Consider the following 23,876-nt stretch of genomic DNA (forward strand, 5'->3'; position numbering starts at 1 on the left):
GTGTCCATGTCCACGTGTAATTTGACACAGTGGAGTGTCTCTGTGTGAGGGAGCTGATCACTCCGTGTGCCGGTCTACTGTGCTGATACCTGCCTGCTGCACCATGAGGGCTAAAGCCTCAGACATGCACAGCAAGGACTGTGTCAAAGTGGCCGTCAGAGTCCGACCGTTCAACAAGGTCGGTGGGCAGTCGTTGAGTATATTTACAATTTCACTTTTAAAAGCTGTCATCGGTTAATTATTTTGCACAATTTCTCATGTTTATTTCCCTGATGTTTTCCTAATGTGTTTGTATTGCAATGCGAGTTTAACTAAGAGGCCTGTCAGATAGATAGATAGATAGATAGATGGATATATACTTTATTAATCCCAACAAACAACTAAAAATACAAATGTCTGAGTTAGGATAAGATGGAGGATGTTATGGAGCTCAGATGAGAAACAATAGATCTAGTGACACAGCAGATATTCAATTTAAACTACTTTTTTATTCCTACACTAAATTGTTATTATTACATAGTTGTTTATCCCTTAATTGTCTTTGTGCTTATAAAGAGGAATTAAACATCAGTTTTCCTTAAAATCCAAATTTAACCCCCCAACCACCTTGTTCTCTCCATTTCTCACCCCCCTCCATTTATTTCCTCCATTCAGAGAGAGAGGGAGGCAGGCAGCCGATGTATTGTCTCCATGGTGTCGAGCTCCATCACCATCCAGGACCCGCGTGAATCCCAGAGTCGTATTTTCTGTTTCGACTACGCCTACTGGTCCCACAGCAGCTTCGCACAAGACCGCGGCGGCCTCTACGTGCCTGAAGAACCCGGGGGACGATACGCCGACCAGGTCAGCTCCAAGGCATCCTGGTAGAACAGGCAAATAGTTGGTACATTCATTACAATCATGGACCCTGTGCAACAAGCAGAAAATTAAAAATATGTAGACGGTATAAATGTAGATTGTCGAGACACAATAGACCTAGAATGAGATTGAGCAAAACAATACTGGCTTACAAGCTCATAAAATATCATCTATCCCCAGAATAGTGTGTTCCAGGACCTGGGAGAGGGAATACTGGAGAATGCACTGCAGGTAACAATCATATGTTCAACTGGACTTTCATGTATTTTTTGCACCCAAGCAGATTTTGTTCTGTGCTAGTTGCCCAAATCTATTTTAGGGATATGCTGTCTATCCAATTTAGATCTGTTCTAATAGTAAAAGTCCTGAAATGATGTCTTCAGGGTTACAACGCGACACTGTTGGCCTATGGGCAGACGGGCTCAGGGAAGAGTTATTCCATGGTGGGCTATGGGCCTAACAAAGGCCTGGTTCCTAAACTCTGTGACCGACTGTTTCAGGCCATTAGAGAGAACCAGGATACCAGACAGTGTCAGGTAAAGAGTGTATGTGGCTGTTTCTCAGCACTCAGTGTCATGTATGGGAGGTGTTTTTGGTTGTGAAAATTCTGAATGTTTTTGTTCTTGATGTCTGCACAGGTATTTTTCAGTATGTTGGAGATCTATAATGAGCAGGTAAGTAAGATTTATTGATAAAGTGAAAGTTTTCACAGACATTAGTCACAAAGTGCTTAACTGGAGCAGAATTACAAACACAATGTGACCATATAAGGGCCAATCATTTACATTAAGAATGCACAAAAAACAGAAAGTATATTTAAACGCAGGCCTAGGACATGAGTTGTTACCCAAACGCCAGTCTAAACAGGTGTGTCTTGAGCTGATTTTTGAATGAGTTCACAGAAACAGCAGAACGTAGGGGTGCAGGCAGAGCATTCCACAACCTTGGTGCTACCGCCTCAAAAGCTCGGTCACCACGGGTCTTAAGGCGAGTGTGTGGGACAGACAGATAGTTTGACATGTTTGACCTGAGAGCGCGGGCGGGTGAATAAGGGTGAAGTAGTTCAGCCACATATGTAGGAGTCTGACCGTGTAGTGCTCTGTAAGTGAGAGTGAGGATTTTAAAGGGGATCCTAAATGCTACAGGGAGCCAGTGGAGAGATCGGAGTACGGGGCTGATGTGAGACCGTGGATTTGTCCTGTAACTTTAGGGAAAAGCAGCTACAGTCATCTTTCTTTTTCTCTTCTGATTGGTTTTGCTTTTGTGTGTAACTCTTCTTTCTCTGGATATTACATTAATTAAAAAGTCACTCTCTTGATAGATGATGATCCCTCTCTTATCTCTGCATATTCATTTTTTTGTCTCTCTCCTCACTGTCCAGGTGGTTGACCTGCTGTCCCGGGCGTCTCGCACTCCAGGGGGACTCAGAGTCAGAGAGGAGCAGCAAAGAGGCTTCTATGTGGAGGGTCTTCGAACAGTCCCATGTGACAGTGCAGCACAGGTAGAGGGGTGGATGGAGAGTATATATATACAGAGAGAAAAACCTCTGGAGGGGAGCTGGATAGATAACTGTCCTCGCTTTTCATTCAACTCTATGAGCTGTGTCCTGCCTGTTCTGTAATCATAGAATTCTGATATAAGAGCTGTTAGGAAAATAATTAAGAGCTACAGGGGATACTTAGGCATATTTCATGTTTACTTCAGTGTGCTCTGTCAGTGTTTTGTATTTAGAAACATGTTAAAGTGTGAATGTTAAAATGTAGGTGGAGCAGTTGATGGAACAGGGGACCAGGACCCGAACCACTGCTGCCACTAACATGAACGCCAATAGTAGTCGCTCGCACATGCTCATTATCCTCCAGCTCAAACAGGTAAGTGGCTCCAATTTCAGCTCTACTACAACACACATTCTCCAAGATTTGGATTTGTTTGTCCCAGTATAACCGCAGTTAAAACTCACATTATTTTTTCAAACTAAGTTATGACGCTTGTGTCTGTATCTTAAGATATGTCAGAATACTCTCTTCAGGTTTCTTCGAGCATTTGTTAATGACATCTCTGTGACTTCCTGTCAGATGTTTTCTAAAGAGAGCATCACAAAGCAGTCCAACATCAACTTGGTGGACTTGGCTGGCAGTGAGCGTCAGCGGTCCTCGGGGTCGGAGGCTGACAGACTCAAAGAGGGCACGGCCATCAACCTGAGCCTCACCACCCTGGGCAATGTTATCAGGTTGGCCTGGTGTTTAGTTCACTTTAGTTTCCATTCAGTTTGATCGATCAGTATCTTTTACATCCTCTTCTCTCCTCCAGCTCCCTCGCTGATGTGGCGGTGGGGAAGAAGGTCGTCCACATACCTTACAGAGACTCGGTTCTCACCAAGCTGCTGCAGTCTGCCCTGGGAGGCAACAGTCGCACTGTTATGGTAACAGGAACTTTATAAAAAATAGTGCTTTCATACGCTGATGTATTATGTGAAGTAATGTAGTTATTTCTATCATCAATCAATTTTCAAGATTGCCACACTGAGCCCTGCTGATATGTGCTATGAAGAGTCTCTCTCAACCCTGCGCTATGCTGAGAGGTACAACAAACCATTTGGCCTTTCACTCTTTTCCTCTGTTCCACCCGCACCCCACCCACACTCTCACTCCTTACCTCCCTCACCGCTTTAGGGCAAAGCGTATCCAGAATCGAGCAGTGGTGAACGAGAGCCCCACTGAGCGTCTGGTTAAAGAGCTAAAAGCCGAGAACGCCAGACTGCTGCAACGACTGAGCCGGCTGGGCCAGGAGGGACGCAGAGCTAACGACGAGACCAGTAAGTCTCACTTATAGAATAGAGTAGAGTAGGATAGAATAGAATAGAGTAGAACTCTGCGGTCCAAGGTAAACGTGTGTGTGTGTGTGTGTGTGTGTGTGTGTGTGTGTGTGTGTGTGTGTGTGTGTGTGTGTGTGTGTGTGTGTGTGTGTGTGTGTGTGTGTGTGTGTGTGTGTGTGTGTGTGTGTGTGTGTGTGTGTGTGTGTGTGTGTGTGTGTTCAGAGGAGCTTCGTCAGCTGCTGACCCATAATGAGCTCCAGATCAGAGCCATTCAGACTCTGTGGGAACAGCACCTGCAGGAGGCGCTGAAGGACTGGGAGCAACAGTATGCTAATATCACACAGGTGCACACACACAAACATTCAAATACACAATCTCATGCACTTTCGTAGTTTCAGATGAGCTTCGGAAAACGCATGAGCACAGAATGTAAATGCACTTGGTGAAGGTATTGTGTAGAAATACATCTTTGTACATGTACTAAGATAATATTTTTAAGCTGTCCCTCACTCTCAGGAGAGGAGGATGATGCAGATGCATCCCTACATCCTGAACATCAACGAGGACGCTCAGCTGTCGGGAGTGGTCAAGCTTTTCATTCAGGAGGGTAACTCTGCCTCCCTCTTTATATTGTGATACATGTCTCTCTCTCTAGTTCAGTACATCTTGTAGAGGTATTGAGAATGGAGAATGCTACAGTAGGCTAGAGAGTTGAATGTCAAACGTCACAGAGCACCATGTCATACAGTTATTAGGGTGTTTATTACCACTCATTAATACTGTTTAGTGTTCCAGGTGATTGGGACATCGGCCTGTGTGACTCTTCCCCAAGATCCATCTCTATCAAGGGCTTAGGGTGAGTTTACATCACATCAAGATAACATCAGTAGAACATCACAAACCCAGCGCAAGCAAAGTGAGATTTGAGACACTCAACAATCCATACATGATGTCTAATAGTGGAAGTGAATGGTGTTATAGATTAGTGATCTGTTTTTCTACATTGCTGGGATAGGCTGCAGGCCCTGTGACACTTTAAAAAAAATAAGCAATTTAATAAATTAATATGTACGCTAGTGTCTTTTTTGCAACTTTATATATCTACACAAAAGTTGCAAAAAGTTTTTTGCAACTTTTGCAACCACACACATCTATGTTTGCACATGTAAGTGGGTTTTTGTGTGTCAGGATCCAGGAGCGTCATGCTGTGTTCAGGAATGAACAGCGCCGGGTAACACTGACCCCACTAGCAGGATCTAAGGTCATCATCAACGGCAACGCTGTTTTCCAGACTGAAACTGAGCTGCAGCACCTGGTGGGTGTCAGCACATACACACACTTTATGATATGACTATGTGACATGCATACACACACACGCATACACAACTTTTGTCTCTCTAAAACATGTCATAAAAAAGTCCTAGTGTAGTATTTCATAAATATATCAAAAACATATTATAGTATAGTATGTCATTACAAAACCTCATAGTATAGTAAGTCATAAAAGTGTAAAAAAAAAGAGCCTAGTGTCGTGTGTCAAAAATATTATATAAAATACCATTGTTTAGTATAAAAATGTCATACATATGTCATAGTATTGTATACAATATACTATGGTATGTATGTTATAACAATGTCTCTTTTTCTGTCTCCCTCTAGGACCGTCTCATTCTCGGCTCCAACTGTACATATCTGTTCGTCGGTTATCCCTCTGAGAGGGGCGGCGATGACTGGAGCCGCTATGACTACGACTACTTCCAGTCTGAACTGGCAGCTGCTGAGGGCATCCACCTGGGTAAGCAGGAGGATCAATAGCTGGAAGTAGTGGAGGTTTATCTTTTGAAAGGACACTTTTTAGATATTATCTATGTATCTGTGTTAAGGCGAGTCAAGTGCTGAGTCCAGTCAAACAGACCCCAGTCTGCTGGCCGTCTTCTACGACTACATTAAACTGATGCCCATGGTGGCTGAGGCCAACCAGATGAGCCAGGAACTAAACAAGGTAACACAAACAGATGCAGCATGTTTTTAAGGCACTGATTCTGGTTGGTTAATAACTTCCTACTGGAGGCAGTTATGTTTGTAAATCAAAATATATGTATATTTTTTGTTTTCATGGTCTCATGTGGTCACTGTTATGTATTAACAATTAATAAACGCCTACTCTTTGTCATCTGCCATGCTTGTAGGGGGTGCAGTTTAAGTTGGAGATCAAGAATCTGGCATTGTCTGACTCAAAAGGCCACGATTTGCAGAAAGAGATTGTTGTCAGAGTCACCTCTTTGGGAAGAAAACAGGTTGGTGTATTTCTCTTTCTGTATTGTTTCTTTCTGTCACGTACACTAGTTCATGAGCTCTTTTGTAATTCCAATTTCAATCGAGGTTTGAGAATCAGGTCATGAATTTTTGTTTCTTTGTCTAAACTATTTTCACACTCCCTCCCCAGGTATGGATGTGGTCCAAGGCCAAGTTTGTTAACCGTAAATTCCTGATGGAAGAAGCCTACCAGCAGCATCAGGTTGAGAAGAGCGGAGACAATGTAATTCAATAGAGAGAACGTTGTAGTGACTATCTACAAATCAGTAAACTGTAAATAAAACGTCTTCGTAAAATTAGCAAAAAAGGCCGTTGCCATGTAGCTGCATATGGGTTTTTCCAGAAGTGTTTTATGTATTTATATTTTAAGCGTTTCTGCTTGAAATCCAGTAATATGTTAATAGAGTAAAATAAGTGAAAGGGGCAGTGGAGGAGACAACTCCATAACCATGGAGAGATTTATCTGACAGTGCTTTAATGTTGAAAAGGATTGCAGCTTGATAAAATGGTAGCCTGACTTTTCTAAAATACTGTCCGCACAGTCAATGTTAGCTAGCTTTATCATTAATAGTTTTTAATTTTAGAGCAATAACTCTGTGTTTCTTCTGTCTTTGGTTCTTGCTGTCAGAGAGTAGAGGGGCTGTCGACAGCTGCGTTACCCAGAGATAAAGACCCTTTCTGGGATCCTGTGGAGCCTGTGCTTCTGGGTACTGCTCACCTCTGGCTTCAGTCTTTGGCCTTCCGCATCCCTCTGGAAGAGCAACTTGAGGTACACTGCATACATAACACACATCTGTCAGTATTGTCAGATGGTATTATAGGGCAGCACAGAGTCATATTTGGTTGATAATCTCTGTCGGCAGGTCCTGGGGTCAGAGGGCACAGAGGAGGCCATTCTACAAGCACAGCTGGTCCCCTGCACCTCCACTGGACTGTATGACACACACACACACACACACACTGTGTATAATAATAATAAACACATTGAGATATATTAGCAAATAATCTTTCTCACCTTCCAGCCCTATGGGTGAGGATGACATTCTGATTGACCCGTCTGAGTTACTGGGTCGTCGACTGGACTTCCAGCTGGTCCTGGAACAGTGTTGTGGCCTCCGCTGGATCAGAGAGGCCCGCAACAGAGGGGTCCAAATTGGGTGAGCCATATGGGGCTACATGTAGCGGCATGGAAGGCACTGAAGAGAGTTTGAATTACAGGAAGGATACAGAGAATTTATGAATGGTACTTGAATATCCAGGTACATTAGGTTGGACATGTGCCGTTTTCAATGGCGCAATGATTGAAAGTGAAGTGTGATGATAGAAACGTCCTCTGGATTTAATACAGCCAGAAGTGAGACACTGCTCTTTGCTTTTCCCTCTATCTCAGTTTCAGTTTATTTAACTGCAGCCAGCCTCTCTACTCTCCGGCTGTGTGGCACAACATCAATCCTCTGTTGGATCACAGGGTTCATTTCGCCTCCCTCCACACCTCCAAACGTCTGTTAGACTACCTGCAGAGCAGCGCTGTGGTGCTGGAGCTCTGGGGCCTTCAAGGTGAGGATGAAGAGATAGATGGATGGTTGGGCAAGACTCTCCATATTTTTCATTTAAGTAAATATTTAATTCAACAGGTGCATGTACAACAAATATGTTATATAGAAGTATAAAGTACACAGTTATGAAAGCAATCCTTAATGCCTCCCTCAGACACGCAGAGATGAGTTAGAGTGGGATGAAATTGAATTATTTCCCTTTCCACATCGATGTTCATCTCACACCCTAGTTAGAAACATTTCCTGTTATTACTGTGTTACTATACATGTACAATAGACCAAATACAACAGTCAGAGGTATCACTAAAGCTGATGATGGGTGTTGTTATCTGTTCCAGAGGGTTGTACTGACCTGATATCATCTCTGGAGGGAGTGAGGATGACTACAGAGGGCATCTTTATCATCGAGGAGGCAGGCCCAACAGACGCCACAGTGAGTTTGATGTTGAGTCCGTATTCCTGTTTTCAGGAACGATTTTTTTACTTTGACGTGTTTTTAAAGCTGGGTGAGACACTAACAAATATTCAAAACTATAACAGCAATACGTGTGCAACCTAATACATTATGCTTCTAGATTCTAGAGAAATTCCCAACAACTTAAGTGCACAGGCATGGTGTAGTTTTGTATTCAAAGAACAAAACATGAGGCAAACATTTCAATAACTGGGATTATATAAATCTGTGTTGTTGCAGTTTGTAGACTCCGCAGAGCGCAGCTGTTCAGTGAGAGCTCTTCAACAGGACTTGGAGGAACTGAAGAGTGTTAATGCTTCACTGAGAAAAGAAAATCAAAGTCTGAGAGAACAACTCAACGCAGCGAGGAATGGTAAGAGAAAAAAACATGACACGCACCAAGATGCTGTTAAATTAATTGAAAACACAAATTAAAAATACAGTTTACATCACATCTATAGTCTACTAATCTTTTAGAGTAATTAACAGACATGATTTAAACGTTTTTACATGGCAAAATATTCTCATTCATAAAATAAAAAAATGTCTTCCTCTGTGTTAGGTGGGGAGAGTGTGCGCGGTCGGTCGGTGCGTCCCAGCTGTGATGCAGAGTTTGCTCGTGCTCTCAAAGTTTTCTACCACAGCATGACCTCAGTCAAGGGTCAGCTGCAGCGTCTGCGCAGACACAGGCCCAGTGTACGTATCCATGTCTGTCTGCAGCATTAGTATTAGTGAGCATTACAACAATAAGGCCTTTGATAACCTGATTTAAACCTTTGATAGCAGGAAATAGAGAACAATGCACAATCAGGCACACAAATTGAAGAACAGTTTTAGTAAGATTACAGTGAGCGCCCCAGAGTAACTGGTGGGGATTTAAATACTTTTTCTTCTTAAGTTGCTTCAATCAAAGATTTTCCTTTAAGCTTGGTATGTTCGAAATGTGATAAAACAGGGAATTTAAAAAATCATTTTTTCAAGAGTCAATTAGAAGTTTTTTATGTTTGAAATCAGCATTATATTATTTACAATCATTCCAAGTCATTTATTTTTTCTATTTCTATATTTTTGGTAGCTATCTGGAAAAGTACCAAGTAGAACTAAGAGTGAGCTGCTAATATTACGTGTATGATAACATATGTATGGTTAACTAGTTTTGAAGTCATGTGTTCCTGTTGTTTCCAGGAGGAGTCCGACCTGCTGGGGCTCAGACTGTTTGTGGACGAGCAGAGTCGCCTGCTGAGGGACTTCTCCGAACAGCTGGAGCAGAGCGTCTCCACACTCAAACAAGATGTAGCCGCCATCGTCCGCCGGAAACGAGAACGATCGGGAATCTGGTCTTGACTTGAGTAACCGTTTCACCGAAATTTCCAAGAGCCATAAGAGATACTTCATGTAAGTTTACAGATTAAGACTAGTTACATTAAGTAATCAAGGAAAACAAAGATGAGTCACATTTGACACAATTCCAGTTCTTTTTTTACTGAAGGAGCAGCCCTTACTTTTCCTGTAAAGGAGGTGGTGTTCAGAAGCCTTAACCACTACACCATCACCAGGTGTAGTAGCAGGATTAGTCAGCAAGAATAAATACACAAGTTTAATATTACCAGAATAACAAAAGCTCTGAAGTCTATAAAATGTTTATTAGACTGCATGTAAAAGACGTCATTGCAGTCCCAAACTGCAAATAAATTAAATGGCAAATACAACTCAAGTTTCAAAATTCACAATATCATATATTTTTTTTTACCATAATTGATAACATGTCATATTTTCAAGCGACTGCATGACATCAGAAATGAAGCAAAGAAAGCTCTTCTTCCTCATGCCTCACTGTGCGGGACTAATATTAATGATCACAGACTCGGGTAAACTAACAAGAATGAGATATTTAATAGCTGAAAAGGAGAGATGTCCTCTTGAGTTCAATGACGGTGTTTAACACATCATCTCACATTGTAATGTTCAATTCAGAGGTAAAAGCACAACGGTTAATGTTTGTAAGCAGTCCCGAATTGCAAGAGTACAGACAGTTGCTGCAGGTCCAAAACAAAGATGAGCGTGGGCACATTTGCAGGAGGCAGATGTGAGGCAGATTAGTCATCAGATAGGAAAGAGCATCTATATACAACAGATATGAGGGCAGGCAACTGACAGTAGGTGGTTGGTCATGAGAAACTTAAAAGGTATAGACGGGACACATACAAACAGACAGACAGAAGAGAGGCAGCGGTGAAAGGCCAGAGAGTTAGCGAGGTACATTTAAACTGAGGAGGTAGACTGGAAAAAAACTAAACAACTGTGGGAAGGACAGAGAGCGAGCTACAAATATCCTACTGATGTGTGTGTGTTAGAAGGCAGAACCCATGTGTTAATTTAAATGTGTTTGATTTGGGTTACATTTTACAGAAGCTGAGATTGTTCAGAAATAAGCACCATCGTTCTTTACTTAACTGATACACGTGTGTGTGCAGGTACAGAGAAGGCTGAGGTTACAGGTGAGGTAGGTCAATTGGGTCTTTAGGGAACAAAACAAACTATAGAAAAACATTTACAATATACAGTGCACTTCCTGTAACATTTACTTAAATGTAAAAGGTCAAAGAATGTAGCAATTTGCAAATAGCAAACATCTCTTTCTACAGTTTCACTGCCTGTAGTCTGCACCTCTTTGGGTAAGTCTGAGTTCTATGTTTAAACAACGAAACAAGCAAAGAGCATGTACAGTAGCGGTTTCGGTACATATCAAGTACAGTGGTGAAAATTACATTTAAAAAAAAAGCACTTACCAACCTTTCAGCCTTGTGTGTGTGTGTGTGTGAGAGAGACAGATTTCAGAATAGAAGCACTTTCATTTTTCTATGCAGCCAGGAGGCTTGATTGGAGTGATGCATGTGTACCTGAATCAGCTAACTCTTATCGGTACTCTAATTCCGTTTATCTTTTTGATTCTATGACAAGTAACCGAACACATGCGCTGATTAAATTATCATCTTGCTTTTGTCCGAAGCTGCCTTCTCCATCTGTAAAGCCAACGCCTCTATGCAGAAAGGGCAATGCTTTCATGTTTTTGGGAGGCCAAAAAGCAGTTTGAGCTGAAATAATTTTGTGTGTCTAAGTGCACACACACACATTATTCCAGCTCATTTCACCCGATCATGTCCGTTTAATATCAGCGTCTGAAACAACACCTTTACATTCTGTGTTATACAAATAACTCCGCTCCCTCCATCATACTGTCTCTGTTCACCACTGGAGGGGAGAATTGAAGTTTAAAACCTATTACCACTTGTGTCTCCATTTTTCACAAATTCTCTCTCACACACACACACTCACTTAATGAAGCTTTCAGCAGCAGACAGACAATTTTCACAGTATAAAAATATTCACTAAACCACAGAGAGGTCCACGATTTCACATTGTTAAGAGCTGCAGTCGAGAGCAAACAGAAATTGGGAATAATCAAGTCTCAGTCAAGACTGACTCAAATAAGTCAACTTTTATGTGAGACTTTACCAAGAGATTGGGCAAATCAGTTAAGATTGTTACAAAAGCAATACTCTGCAGTGTTCACACATTTAATGATATTCATCTAAGTCCTGCAAGACGGTGAAAGATCATGATTTTGGAAATAACACCAACATAAGTGTTCTTGTCCATGAAGTATGATGAGTTGTTCAGTGTTTCCTGTCCAGGGCTAGCTCAATCCAGTCACAACCGGAATGATTGATACCTGAATAATGTCAGCATCACTGACGTCACCAAACGTCTGAGGAGATTCTTGTTGGCTCACCCTGTTTGAGTCGAGCATTCAGGAGCCATTTGCCGGGTAAAAAAAGTAAACAAACTTTCAGCTTTTCAGTGAACCTATTAACTGAATCTGAGAGTTCTGGCGAGTTCACTGACTGAAATGTGTTAGCCACACTGCTAACAAATGATCATTAATGAAATAACGCCCACAATCACCACCACAGGACTCACTGGTACATTCTCCACCTTCATAGAAGAAAACACGTTGACACTAAACAGACGGGTGTGTATCAGCAGAGGGCCATCTTCCTTTAAAAAGGCGTCGACAACATCCTCTCAGGCACTGGTGCCTTCGTTCTCAGCAGCTTGGCCGTCACATCCTGTTGTTCCGTGAGTGATGAGGGTTGTTGGGGCCTCAGCTATGTTTCGCTGGCTGCCGTGCCTTGAGCCGTCTAACTGATGGAGGCTGCTGTGAGTGGAGAGCGGGTGGTCGAGACGTGGCATGCTGCCATGGAAGCTGCGTTCCGCCGTCCCTCGATAGGCCATAGTATCACTCCTGAGAAAGGAGAGGCAAGGTTGAGAAAGTCTTAGTTTCATCTAATTCACAACTTTTGACAGACAAAGAGGAAGTCAATGGATTTTTTTTTTGCTCTACCTGTCGTCACGAATGCGGCGCAGGCTGCCGTGGTAGCTGGCCTTGCTGTGGACACTGCTGGCCTTACTCCTGGTGGATGTGGGGTCGGCGTGGTGGGTTCTGATTGGTTCATCGAGGTCGTCTATGACGGCCAAGTGGGTGGAAGAGGCGTGGGTAGATGTGCCCTAAAGGAGGATGACAGGTCAGACAGATATAGTAAAGTAAAGAGTGGCATTACACTCTGGGACAGAGATTTATTTATTATCATTATTTATGATTTTTGTTTTAGGCATAAAAACTGTTATGGTATATAACTTTCTTTTTGATTAATTTTGTGACACTACTATGTCTCTTTGACCTATTATACGATTACTATATACTGTGACGTTTTTATGACATACTATACTTTGATATTTTTATACACTTACTATTCTACGTTTCTTATGACACGGCATACTACACTGACATTTTTTAATCAGATTTGTATTACATTCGAGACACTTTTTATGATGTACTGTAACCATTTTTACGGGATACTATATTTTGATTACATTTTTTATATTTTTATGAAATACTATGCTGTGACTTTTTTTTACGACATACAAGACTGACATTTTATAACTTTTTAATGGCATACTATGCTATGGCATACAATAATATGACACTTTTATGGCCAACTTTTACAGCATACTGTACAGCACTACAAAAAATAAACAAGATTCTACGACTTGTTTTTATACCATGACATACATTATTTTGACATTTATGTTTGCACATATAAGTGGGTTATTGTGTGTTTGAAAAGTCATAGCAGAGTATGTCAGGAAAATATAGTATATCGAAAAACGTCACAAATAAAGTCTTAGTATAGTCTGTCAAAACATGTCAAAAAGATCATAGTGAAGTATGTCAAGAAAAACAAAAATCATTAAAAAAAAACAGTATTGTATGTAGAAAAAAAGAACATGGATAAAAACATATTTTCTACTCGTTATCCATAACTGTTTATTGGATTCAGGGTCGTAGAGGGGCTGGAGCCGATCCCAGCTCGCATTTACACCTCCAGGCAATTTAAAGTCATCAATAAAGAATTGTCATAATATGTCAAAAAATGACAGTAAAAACTGTCATAGTATAGTAAGACATTAAAATGTCATTGTATATTATATCATAAAAAATGTCTTAAAAATGATATAGTATCTAGTGAAAAAGTCATAGAAGCATATCATAGAGTAGTATGTCATAGAAATGTCAAAAAAAGTAACTTAAGTAAAGTCAAAGTATAGTCGGTCATGACAATGTCACAAAAGTGATAGTAAAGTATCCAATACAAATGTCATAAGAATCCATGGTATAGTATGTAATAAAGATGTGTTGGTATAGCATGATCAAATGTTTCATAAATATGTGTCATAAAACATAAGAACTTCATGAAACAAGTAGTGAAAATATACTAAACCTTCATCGTATAATATGTAATGAAAATGTTATAAAAAATGTCTTATTAGAGCATTTATTAATGAAAATGTCCTAAAAAAAGACATGACATTGTGTTGTTAAAAATGTCTTGGTATAGTTTGTCATAAAAATATCTTTTAAAATGTCAAATGTATTTCGGCAGACATGCAGGATTCACACAAGTTTGGTTTTGTGTTTTCCTGTTGCTTCTACAACTAGTATTACAATGATGACTTTAGATACTACTATATCACTGCCGTCCTACCTGGGTGGATGTTCCTCTGGACTTCCTAACGATGGGGGTGTTGGGTTCACGCAGCAGGGATTGGGCAAAGTCTGGCTGCTCCTGCAGCACCTGGCGAGACTCGTTCACCCCACTACTGCGGAGAGGAGGGTGAGGGAGGGCGGGGGTGAAAGGTTTTAAGAATGGGAGACAAGAGGAAGGTGGGGAATTAAGTAGTGTGTGTGTGTGTGCGTGCGTGTGCGTTTGTCGCTCTTCTTACTCTTTGCGTCTGCGTCCATGCAGGAAGCTGGCCCATTCAAAACAGGTCTTCTTGCTGCCCACCCAGAACACAGAGGGGATCCCCACCACCAACATCATCAGATATTTAATTAGGAACAAAACCATGGCTGGTCGGCTGGTCTGCTCCACCTAAAGAGAACATAAATATTAAACACACAATACATACATAAATACAGCCTGGAATGTACAAGAGCTAGAGGAAGAGAAAATATTTATTGTTGCATTTAAGAGTTGAAATGCAGGACACATGATTCCTCAACAGTAACACTGTAAAGAAATATAAAATACTTAGGATGCCACTGGAACTGCTTGCACATTACTAAAAGTATCCAGCAGTGACAAGTGTTTTTAGCCCTGTCAGTCAGTTTGAATGATGGAAGAGGGGGGTAATACTGGAAAAGCCCAGCTGTTTCAGCAGCTGAACTGCAGTTGGGATGTAAAGCAACCGCGGTCTTGAACTATTCAGTATCTCCCACCAGAGGGCAGGAGTTTACAGCAGTTGTGTAGATTAAGAGGTAAGAACTATTACCTTTTGAAACATAAACAGAGAGAACATTTTAGGTGCAGTATAGTGTACACTGTACAGTATATTTAAATGAAAGGTATACAGTAGTTCACCCCTAAGTCATGGTTTCATTTTCCTCAAAGATAAAACTCTACTGAGGAAACCATTAAACACAACAGCTGCAGTGTAAACACAAACCGCTGAGGTTAACAGGGTGATCTTTATGCAGCACCAAAAACAAGCATACAAATATCAAAGTCCGTTACAAACAAACAATTACAGAATAAATTACTATTCAGAAAGCATTTTAACACACATCTCCTTCAGACAACTCCATGAGGGAGAGGACTCTTGAAAAAGAAAAGGCGTTGCTTGCTTTTGAAAGAACCAGGGGCCAGAAGAAGTGTTATGTATACGCTTTAGTCTGTCTCGCCCAGGCTGAGATTAAATGTCTCAGATTTGGGTCCTAAAGTAAAATAAGAAGCCCTGGGCCTTCAGTAGATTACTAACCATGCACAGACACAAAAATGAAGTCACTTGAACTTGAACAATGGCCACAGAATCTTCAATTATCCAAAAACATGCAATTGTACCCTCGTACACGTGCAGACAAAACCCCCCTGGGGTAAAGATCAGATAACACATAGCAATATTGAAATTCCAGAGCTACAATAGGACGTAAAGGGGGTCTCTCTTCATAAGCTCTCACACAAACAGCTACAGACGCGTGCATGCACACATACACCAACAAGTAACATAAGCACTTGCACCTGCCTCTCATAAAGTCTGTCAGTCACATATTAGCGGACACATTTCTATTAGAAAACCACTGTAACAGCACTCAGCACAATGATGGAAACGTAAACAAACGCATAAAGTCAACGTTTTGATATCTTACAATTCATTTGAGATACGAACAAAAAGCTTTTGTTGCCTTGTGAGTTGAGTGTGTTTTTTGTTCTTTTTTTTTTTTTGCATTGTGGACATTTCTTTGGTTATTAATTTAGCACCAGACAGTATAAAACACCACTTTCCACAACCGCTACAAAGACGTTATAGAGTACAGGCAACAGAGCATGACTGAGCAGGCCCTGAGAGAGAGACACAGAAAGACAGCGAGTAGAGGTAAAGACTGACTGAGAGAAAGAATTAAGTGTGTGAGAACCAGCAGAGAGTGAAAGACAAAGAGACAGAGACGGCAGTTTGTGTGGAGTCGTGAGAGCTGTATTAGCCGAGCTAATGATGCATACTGCTCTCTGCTACCTCTCTCTCTCGTATTGATCACTGGGATATCAGAGAGAAAGAAATAATGAAGTCAGACGGGGCAAGAACAGGAACCAGTCAGAGAATAAAACAGATAGTAAACAAATCCACAGGTTATTCAAACTTATTTGAAAGAGGAAACTAAGACAAACAGCAAAATGATTACTCCAACAGTTGGTTGAGAGAATCCATCACAGTTACCTGGTGAAAACCTGCTGTACTTACCGTATGTACTGCTTACTTACAATTCACCATCATATAAAGTGGTTTAGATAATCCATCTTATCTGTGTTTGTTTACAGCATGTCTCACTGTTCATGTTTTATTTTTCCTGTTGACTTTGATGTAATGATGTCTGTCTCGTTTCCAATTCTCAGCAATTGCTTCACTGAGTACATTGTTGCCATAACTGATGAAAAAGTATAAAAAACTACAAAAATATGTTTAAAGTTACAAAAAAGTGGAATTATCCTTTAAGGGATTGTCCATTCTTGAGTATGTGTGTACTTAATGAGGAGAAAAAAAACACTATCCTCCACAGTGGGTAACTGAGTACTTCACCCCTGCTAACTTTGACAGTGTGACGACACACACTGTGTATGAGATCATGGGGGGTTTGCATGAGCTGGATATCCTGTCAAGACTGTGTCTGTGTATTTGTATTCAATGTCCAGCTGAGATGACAGGCAGATCCTAAGAAGCCATCTGTTTTCACACAGAAGCTAATAGAATAGCTATGATGAGCTACTCAACAGGCATATTCATCTTGTACTATCTGGGGGAATTTACAAGATGATGTCAGTATACGGTGGCCTTGGACCCGTGACAAATGTCTTGCCTTGCAAGCAGCAGAGCAACATTGTCTTACTTTCCTCTCTCTTTACCTTGTATGGGCAGGGGATGTGATAGAGCTTGCAGTTCTCCTCCATCCATGTTGTCTCCCATATGTTCCGGTAGGTGTGTTCGTACAGGTAGCACCCAATCACAGTCAACAGGGGAACCAGGTAGAGCACAGAGAACACCGCCATACGGATCATGAACTTGACTAATTTGGTCTGGTTCTCCTTCTCCAGAGGGATCTCCATGCGCACCCGATTCAGAGCCACAATCCCCACCAACAGGAGAGACACACCCACCTGAAGACGGAAAGACCAGTTTGACTCAGTGACAGAAAACTAAAATGAGTGTTTGTTTTTCTTACAGAGCTGGAGGACTGTCAACCATCCACTAATTCATTAACTAATCTATCAATCGCTCCATAATTCCAGTCAACAAAACACTCTTGGTTCATTTCATCCACCCACCCATTAATCTGTTCACCCATCCTACTCATCCACTCTTTCATCCACCCACCCCACCTCATTTATCTTCCGACTGTACTCACCGCCACGTTGAGGCAGAGCGGTGCCAGAACAAACCACCTCAGGGCGTCTATGTCATACAGCCCTATGAAACACACTCCACTGATCCCATCTCCTTCAATTTTGTTCAAGGCCAACAGGGTGACAGTCAGGGCCCCTGGGACCCCCCAGGCAACAGCATGGAAGAGGAGGGCTTTCTTCTCAATGGCCTCGCTGCCCCATTTAGGCACAGCGGCCAGGAACCAAGTGATTGTCAGTATGACCCACCATACGCTGCCGGCCATGGTGAAGAAATATAGGACCATGAAGAACAGGGTGCATACCTGAGGGGGAGAGAGAGAGAGAGAGTAGGAACGATAACTTGTAATCAATAATGTGTAAGAAGTCATCAACTCGTTAAAAAGAGAATTTATGATCAATTTAACTCAGTTAATCATCTAATAAACATCTTACTGGAGTTAATAAGACCTACATATTAAGCTATCACATGTTTAAGAATGTTTCAAATTGCTACAGTATCTAAACAATAAATAAAACATTGTGGAATGTTTATAATGTAAATGGATAATCAGTACATCATACAGCAAACAGGCCGCGACATGTGTGATGCTATTGCGGTGACTCTCACCTTGTTGTGTGAGCCCTGTGTTATGGTTGAAGCTCTGAACTGGGACGGGCTGACTGCATTGCACGCTACCCTGTCTTCCAACAGGAACCCCAGAAAGAAAACCAGTGACACCATGACGTAACACACGGCGTAGAAGATTATTGGCCGCTCAGGGTAACGAAACCTAAATTTAAAAAAAACATAGAACAACACATTTCCTTTCCACTTACTTTTAAAAATCAATTTTACAAGTGATTCTTGTGCTTCCACTTAAATGTGTCTCAATCATTTTACACGTCATATTTCTGTTTTGGAAGTGATCAGACTCAATGAATTGATATAAGATATCATACAACAATCATCCATTCAAACCTGGTAACATCGATGAGAAACGTCAGGAAGGTGAAGAGCGTTGCAGACAGACAGACGACGGAAACAACTCCTATGAAGTAGCGGATAAAAGTCAGTTCCTGCTTGTTGAAAAACATTGAGGGACACGGAGCAGAACAGTCCTTTTTGCCCATGAATGTGTAGCCCAGGTCTGGATCGACCTTGAGCTCTCTGGGGCACCAGAAACCGTAATCTCTCTGGACAGTCATGGGCGACTGGTCAGTAGGATCCGTGCCTGTTAGCAGGTCCTCTGGACGAGGATAGGGCTCATCACAGTCTGGGAACCTGGAAAAGAATCATTTTGTTAGATCATGCAGCTTAATCTGCTATCAATTTAGCTGAGACCTGTATTGGTATAAATGGGGTGGAGATTATATCAAAAACACCTATTAGAATAAATAAAAGCCAAGTCAACAGCACTGGAAACAACATTTTCCAAAAATGAACTTATAGCTGAGGAAACACTTAAAAAAAATAAAGTCAACATTGTAACCTTCATGAAGGTAGGATTTATTGCAAGACTGTTATATTCGACTGAATTAGTTTCAGCCAGGTGTACCTAATAAACTGGCAATCGAGTGTAAAAACAGATACGTCAAAAAGCTCAGAGAAAAGATATTTAGGACAGATACCAGGAAGGTATTTTGAAAAAGGGAGAAAGGGAAGAATATAAAGAGGAAGGGGGGCTGCTGCATGGAGACACAGGAGAGGTGACGGTCAAAGAAAGTGAGAAGAGTGACAAGGTGCTGAAGTTTACTGTTCGGTAGGCTTGATGTGGGTTTGCAGTTGACATGAGTTCAAAGAGAAGCAGCAGGCAAAGAAGCGGTGCAGATTTGTATATGCAAAACACGTTTTGCAGGCTCAGTCTTGTGCAGATATACAGTGTACGTATATTCAAAATGAAACAAACCGAATATTACCATCTGTATTGACTCAGATTCAAGACCCTGTTTGTGATGACATTGTTTACATTTTCACATATAGAGTTGATTTTTAAAATGTAATACACATACACACCTGCTACATTCCATGTCATCTGGCCAAGTTAATCCAAATACCTCCATGAGTTTGTGGCACTCATCCTTGGCCTGCTGGCAGAGGGATCGACATGGCATGGACACCTGGCCGTACACAGTGCACACCGGAGCGTACAGAGCACACAGGAACATCCTCAGGTCAGCGCTGCAAACTAGGTTCACAATGGGATGAAAAGGCTGTAGAAGAGAGAACATTATTTTAGTTTTTAATTTATGTTTGAACCTGCCGCAAACACTCGAAGGTGTGACAGCAAGCATTGGCTAGTGCAAAATAGTGCATCGTAGTCATACAATGGACTCAAAGCTCTCTCGCAAACATCCACACATCCTTTCAATGTTATATCCCAATATCAGCAGAAACCAGCTTGACAAGGTTGTTATCAAATCAGTCATGCGTGTAGGAAAGGAGGTTAAAGTTAACTGCTATCCGTGACAAATATGAGAAGGTTCACATGTAACCTGAAATAGCCATCAAAGAGGAAGGAGGGAGTGCCAGGAGGAGGACAAATGTGTTCCAACTCCTCGGCTGCAACTTATACTACTCAGTATACCATCAATATTTAGAGGCTCATGAAATATGTATAGCAGCAATCATATTACCAAACATCCCTTTGAAGTAGGGGACAGCAAAGACGGTTGAGCCACAGCGATACTCTACACAAACAAACAGACGGGCTCCCCACACGCTAAAGATGATCAATTCTGTCCCTGCAGTGGTACTCTGAGAATTAAGAGTCAGGCTTGTGACCTTCAGGATGCTAAAAAATGTGAGTGGTGGAAAGGACATATAGCTCCCTCAGCGAAAAAGCCTGGTAATCGAGCAGTTAGCGCATACCACAGAACCGCAACGTCGGCAGTTTGATTCAAGCGAGCCGACTTTGTTGCATCTCTCTTGGCCCGCGTTTCTTGTCTGCCTCTTCACTGTTAAGCTATTGAATAAAGGCAGAAATGACCGAGAAATAATCTTTAAAGTAAGCACCCTTGGTGTTCTCTAACAACTACTGCTGACTTAGCCCTGAACGAATACTAGATCATTTAGTGTGAGCGGTTCTATTTTATATTCTATGCTATACACGGCAATACAGACGCAATGGATCAATTGTGCGCAGTACAGTAACACTTCCTTTCTGTTGATGGCTGCTGGCTACTTCTGCTCATGCTGACAGGTGAATTATTCATCAAGTTGTTCTTCAGAAATTAAACTTGGACTTTAATCCTGAAAATGCAGTGTGACATTTTAAAATATGTACAGAGATTTGTGAACGTGTACACGGATTAAAAACGGTGTGAGCAGCTCTCAGTTCTCTCTTTCAAGTCACAGCCGTGAATTTCATATGAAAAGAGAACCACTACGTTTTAATGAGGATAAGTACCAAGAGACATTTAAAAAGACACATTTCTGCTTTTGTGCAATATGCACACCCAATACATTCAACATATCTTAGTGATGTGCTCATACATCAGCAGCAGCCAGCATCATAATGCGCACAGTGCGCTTTTAGGGTTATGTGTGCAAAGTGACCTGCATCTAATGAGCTATTTAAAATTTCAAATCATCCAGCTTCACTAAAGCGGAGTATTGAATGCAGCTTTCACAGGAGAAATCAGAGCAGAACCATGACAGCGAAGAATGGAGACTAGAACAATGTGTGTGTATAAAATATGTGTACATGGGACACAAAACAGTGCACTTACATTGATCGCTTGCCACAAAAGATACAATATATGCTTACAAACTGTATGAGTGCATTTGTGCAAATACCCATGCATCAGTGACTGCGTGTGTGTGTGTGTGTTTTATGCATGTTTCTGAGTGGAGCCTAGCCTTGTGAGTATGTTTTGATCGTTCTCAATTGCCGTGTTCTACATCTGCACATTGGAGAGATGTTCCACCAGTAGATGGGTGCAGCGGTGCATGAGCGGTGTGACATAGTTTTGAGTTTTGCAGGGAAACACATATACGCATGCACACACATGCACACACATCACTCTGCTCCATTCAATAATTCACACTTTTTACAACCCTTGTGTTTTCCTTTTTCTAGCTTGTGGACACGCACGCTTCACTGTGTAGTGATGGGAAGCGCATGAGCTTTGATCGTGGACTAAACCTCCTTCAGGATGCCCCGCAGTTCAGCCACTATGTTTTGAATACACAATTATGTTTGGCTAATAAAATATTTAGTAATAAACCCCTCCCACTATATTGTAGTCCAGTAAAACACCATCTTCAGCTATGACAAATATAAGACATAAACATCAAATTTAATGTAGACAACTCACCCAAAAGGTTTTTTATAAACTTTGTGAAAGTAGACTTTATGGAAGAGGTGTTGTATTTTATTCCATTAGTGAGTGTACCTAATAAAGTAGCCATTTTGTGAATAACAAATTGTGTAAATAACAAATTCAGTGCAGTGGCTACAGTACCATTACAGAACAGGTAATGATATCAGTTAATATGTGACATTGTCTCAAGTAAATGTATATGTGCCTCAACACTCCATCCTAGACTTAATAATGTAGTGTTAGCATGAGTACAAATTAAGAGACAACACTATCATTGACATCTGTTATAATGTGTCCGATGTGTCTGAAAGTCTTCAGTTGTCCTCAACAAAAACAGATATGGGCATCGCTCTGAACAATCTCTCTGTCCTCGTCTGTCAACCTCTCTCCCTCATACTTCTGGTCCGAGCCCGAGGCCACACTTAACTGAGTAGTAGTTTTTTCTCTGTACAAGTGTGTCTCACTGCCCAGCAGAAAGAAGCCTTTCTTCATGTCTCCTCGTACTACCTCTACAGCCAATATGTGTGCGACTCCCATTTTGTGTGTCCCCATTCTGCCCATTTCTCCCTGTGCATGTGGGGTTACGCATGTGTGCATGTATGTGTGTGTGTGTGTGTGTGTGTGTGTCATTGTATTCTGGGTAAGTAATATGTCCCAGTTATCGTGTTTCCCGGTGTGTGAGTGTGCAAGGCTTGTGTGCATGCACAAGTCATGCACACTGCATGTGTGCAGATATCCGTGTGCAATTACTCTGGCAGTCAGGGCAATTGCCCCCCCATCTCCCACCAGAAAGAGAATATTGATATTAAGTGGTCTAACTGTGCCACCCAACGAGAGAGGAGGGGGGTGGGGGTGGCAATCAGCTTTTCATGGAGGACAACCAGAGTGAGTTGTCTGGCATTTTGTAGTCAGTTGAGTTGGAAGAGAAGGGAAGGAAAGCAAAAAGAAAAGCCCTGAGGTTGCAGACTGATACTAAAGGATGGAAGATGTAAAAGAAGGAGATAAGAATGTGGAGAATATGTAGATGAAAGGGGAAATGTAGTGCATCAAGTTCCAGCACAATTTTATTGTTCTTTTGAACTTGGCTTTCATAAGCAGAAAACAAAGTACTTTCTGTACCAGCATGCAAGCAAGGCCCTTCACTTACCATCCATCCAAGTGGCCACAATTTACCACTGATAGAGCAGAGCTGCTGTATGGTAAAAATACTCTGGTCCTGCAAGCTCTTGGGTAACTAATGATTGTTTATCCTCCACAAGACCTCTCTATAAATCTATAAAAGATGATGATTGGTGTGTATTTTACTTTAATTTTACATCCCCACACATTAAAAAAATGTCTCTCATTGTGAAGACAAAATGCAAAGGGCCATCTGACAAGGTGGTCAACAAATGCACACGCACATTTAACAGATTAAATGCAAAATGTGAGCTATACCTGTCTTTTGAAGTAAAACTCGGATCAAAACTACATGATAAAAAGTCAAAATCTAGCTCAACGAAACCTTCATAATGCAGATAATACAATCTACAGTCAAAGGCCATCATGCAAACCAAGGTATCTAAAAGCAATCCATCATGCAGCGCTCCAACTTGACGTATCCCCCACATAGCTTTAAAATGCTATGAATGGTGGTCTGACCTCAACCCTTTGGCAACCATATTAGTGAGTCAGCCAATTCAGAGAAACATTTTAACTTCACAAATGCGTCCTTCATCAGTGCCCTGATTAAGAAAATAGACTTAATGTACCGAAGGTAATTTGTCTTGTACACATACAGTACAGTATCTGCTGTATGGAAAATACAAAATAACATTGATAGGAAAACCCGGTTGTCTCTCCAGCTACAGTGAACAACACATTTCCATTTGAAACCTACTACTATACTTGTGGGTTAACCTACGACATTCCATATCAACTAAGAGAGGCATTTGTTTATGCGAGTGTTTGATTTGGGAAGGCAATTGTGAGAACTCGGAATAAGAAACAGGGTGGGTTTTTGACACAGAGGAAAATGAGAAAGAAAGACCCTGACTGGTCCACCTCTTGTTCAATAGAGG

General features: G+C 41.4%; 2 protein-coding genes across 2 annotated transcripts; one reads left to right on the top strand and one right to left on the bottom strand.

Annotated features, from left to right (window-relative positions):
* The first annotated feature begins 103 nt into the window (after nucleotides 1-103).
* kif28 (kinesin family member 28) lies at nucleotides 104-9,703 on the top strand. The gene is made up of 27 exons (XM_076109761.1): nucleotides 104-178; nucleotides 655-843; nucleotides 1,039-1,089; nucleotides 1,242-1,394; nucleotides 1,497-1,532; nucleotides 2,240-2,359; nucleotides 2,622-2,729; nucleotides 2,934-3,088; nucleotides 3,169-3,280; nucleotides 3,372-3,439; nucleotides 3,531-3,673; nucleotides 3,896-4,017; nucleotides 4,190-4,280; nucleotides 4,469-4,529; nucleotides 4,862-4,988; nucleotides 5,333-5,468; nucleotides 5,557-5,675; nucleotides 5,863-5,970; nucleotides 6,120-6,212; nucleotides 6,618-6,758; nucleotides 6,853-6,923; nucleotides 7,012-7,146; nucleotides 7,380-7,546; nucleotides 7,884-7,978; nucleotides 8,240-8,372; nucleotides 8,562-8,695; nucleotides 9,185-9,703. Exons 1-27 carry the CDS (start codon nucleotides 104-106, stop codon nucleotides 9,341-9,343), a joined length of 3,102 nt encoding a protein of 1,033 aa, XP_075965876.1. The 3' UTR covers nucleotides 9,344-9,703.
* A 2,285-nt stretch (nucleotides 9,704-11,988) lies between these two features.
* Nucleotides 11,989-18,588, bottom strand: LOC142970086 (frizzled-3-like). The gene is made up of 8 exons (XM_076110248.1): nucleotides 18,473-18,588; nucleotides 18,122-18,284; nucleotides 17,517-17,816; nucleotides 17,017-17,268; nucleotides 14,345-14,493; nucleotides 14,107-14,218; nucleotides 12,405-12,568; nucleotides 11,989-12,305 (listed from the first exon to the last, which is right to left on the bottom strand). The coding sequence occupies exons 1-8, from the start codon at nucleotides 18,586-18,588 to the stop codon at nucleotides 12,086-12,088; spliced, it is 1,476 nt and encodes a 491-aa protein (XP_075966363.1). The 3' UTR covers nucleotides 11,989-12,085.
* Between the last annotated feature and the right edge of the window lie 5,288 nt (nucleotides 18,589-23,876).

The sequence above is a fragment of the Anarhichas minor genome, unplaced genomic scaffold (genome assembly GCF_050575085.1).
Source record: "Anarhichas minor isolate MPS153535 unplaced genomic scaffold, ASM5057508v1 ptg000042l, whole genome shotgun sequence".
Lineage (NCBI taxonomy): Eukaryota > Metazoa > Chordata > Actinopteri > Perciformes > Anarhichadidae > Anarhichas > Anarhichas minor.

Excerpts from the sequence above, each read along its gene's own strand:
- kif28 (XM_076109761.1), top strand. The coding sequence starts at position 104 with ATGAGGGCTAAAGCCTCAGACATGCACAGCAAGGACTGTGTCAAAGTG. Across the intron at positions 3,089-3,168 it reads ACCCTGGGCAATGTTATCAG|CTCCCTCGCTGATGTGGCGG; the intron begins GTTGGCCTGGTG and ends TCTCTCCTCCAG. Across the intron at positions 7,547-7,883 it reads GGAGCTCTGGGGCCTTCAAG|AGGGTTGTACTGACCTGATA; the intron begins GTGAGGATGAAG and ends TATCTGTTCCAG.
- LOC142970086 (XM_076110248.1), bottom strand. The coding sequence starts at position 18,588 with ATGTTTTTCAACAAGCAGGAACTGACTTTTATCCGCTACTTCATAGGA. Across the intron at positions 17,269-17,516 it reads CGCTCTGCCTCAACGTGGCG|GTGGGTGTGTCTCTCCTGTT; the intron begins GTGAGTACAGTC and ends TTCCGTCTTCAG. Across the intron at positions 12,306-12,404 it reads CGCCGCATTCGTGACGACAG|GAGTGATACTATGGCCTATC; the intron begins GTAGAGCAAAAA and ends CTCCTTTCTCAG.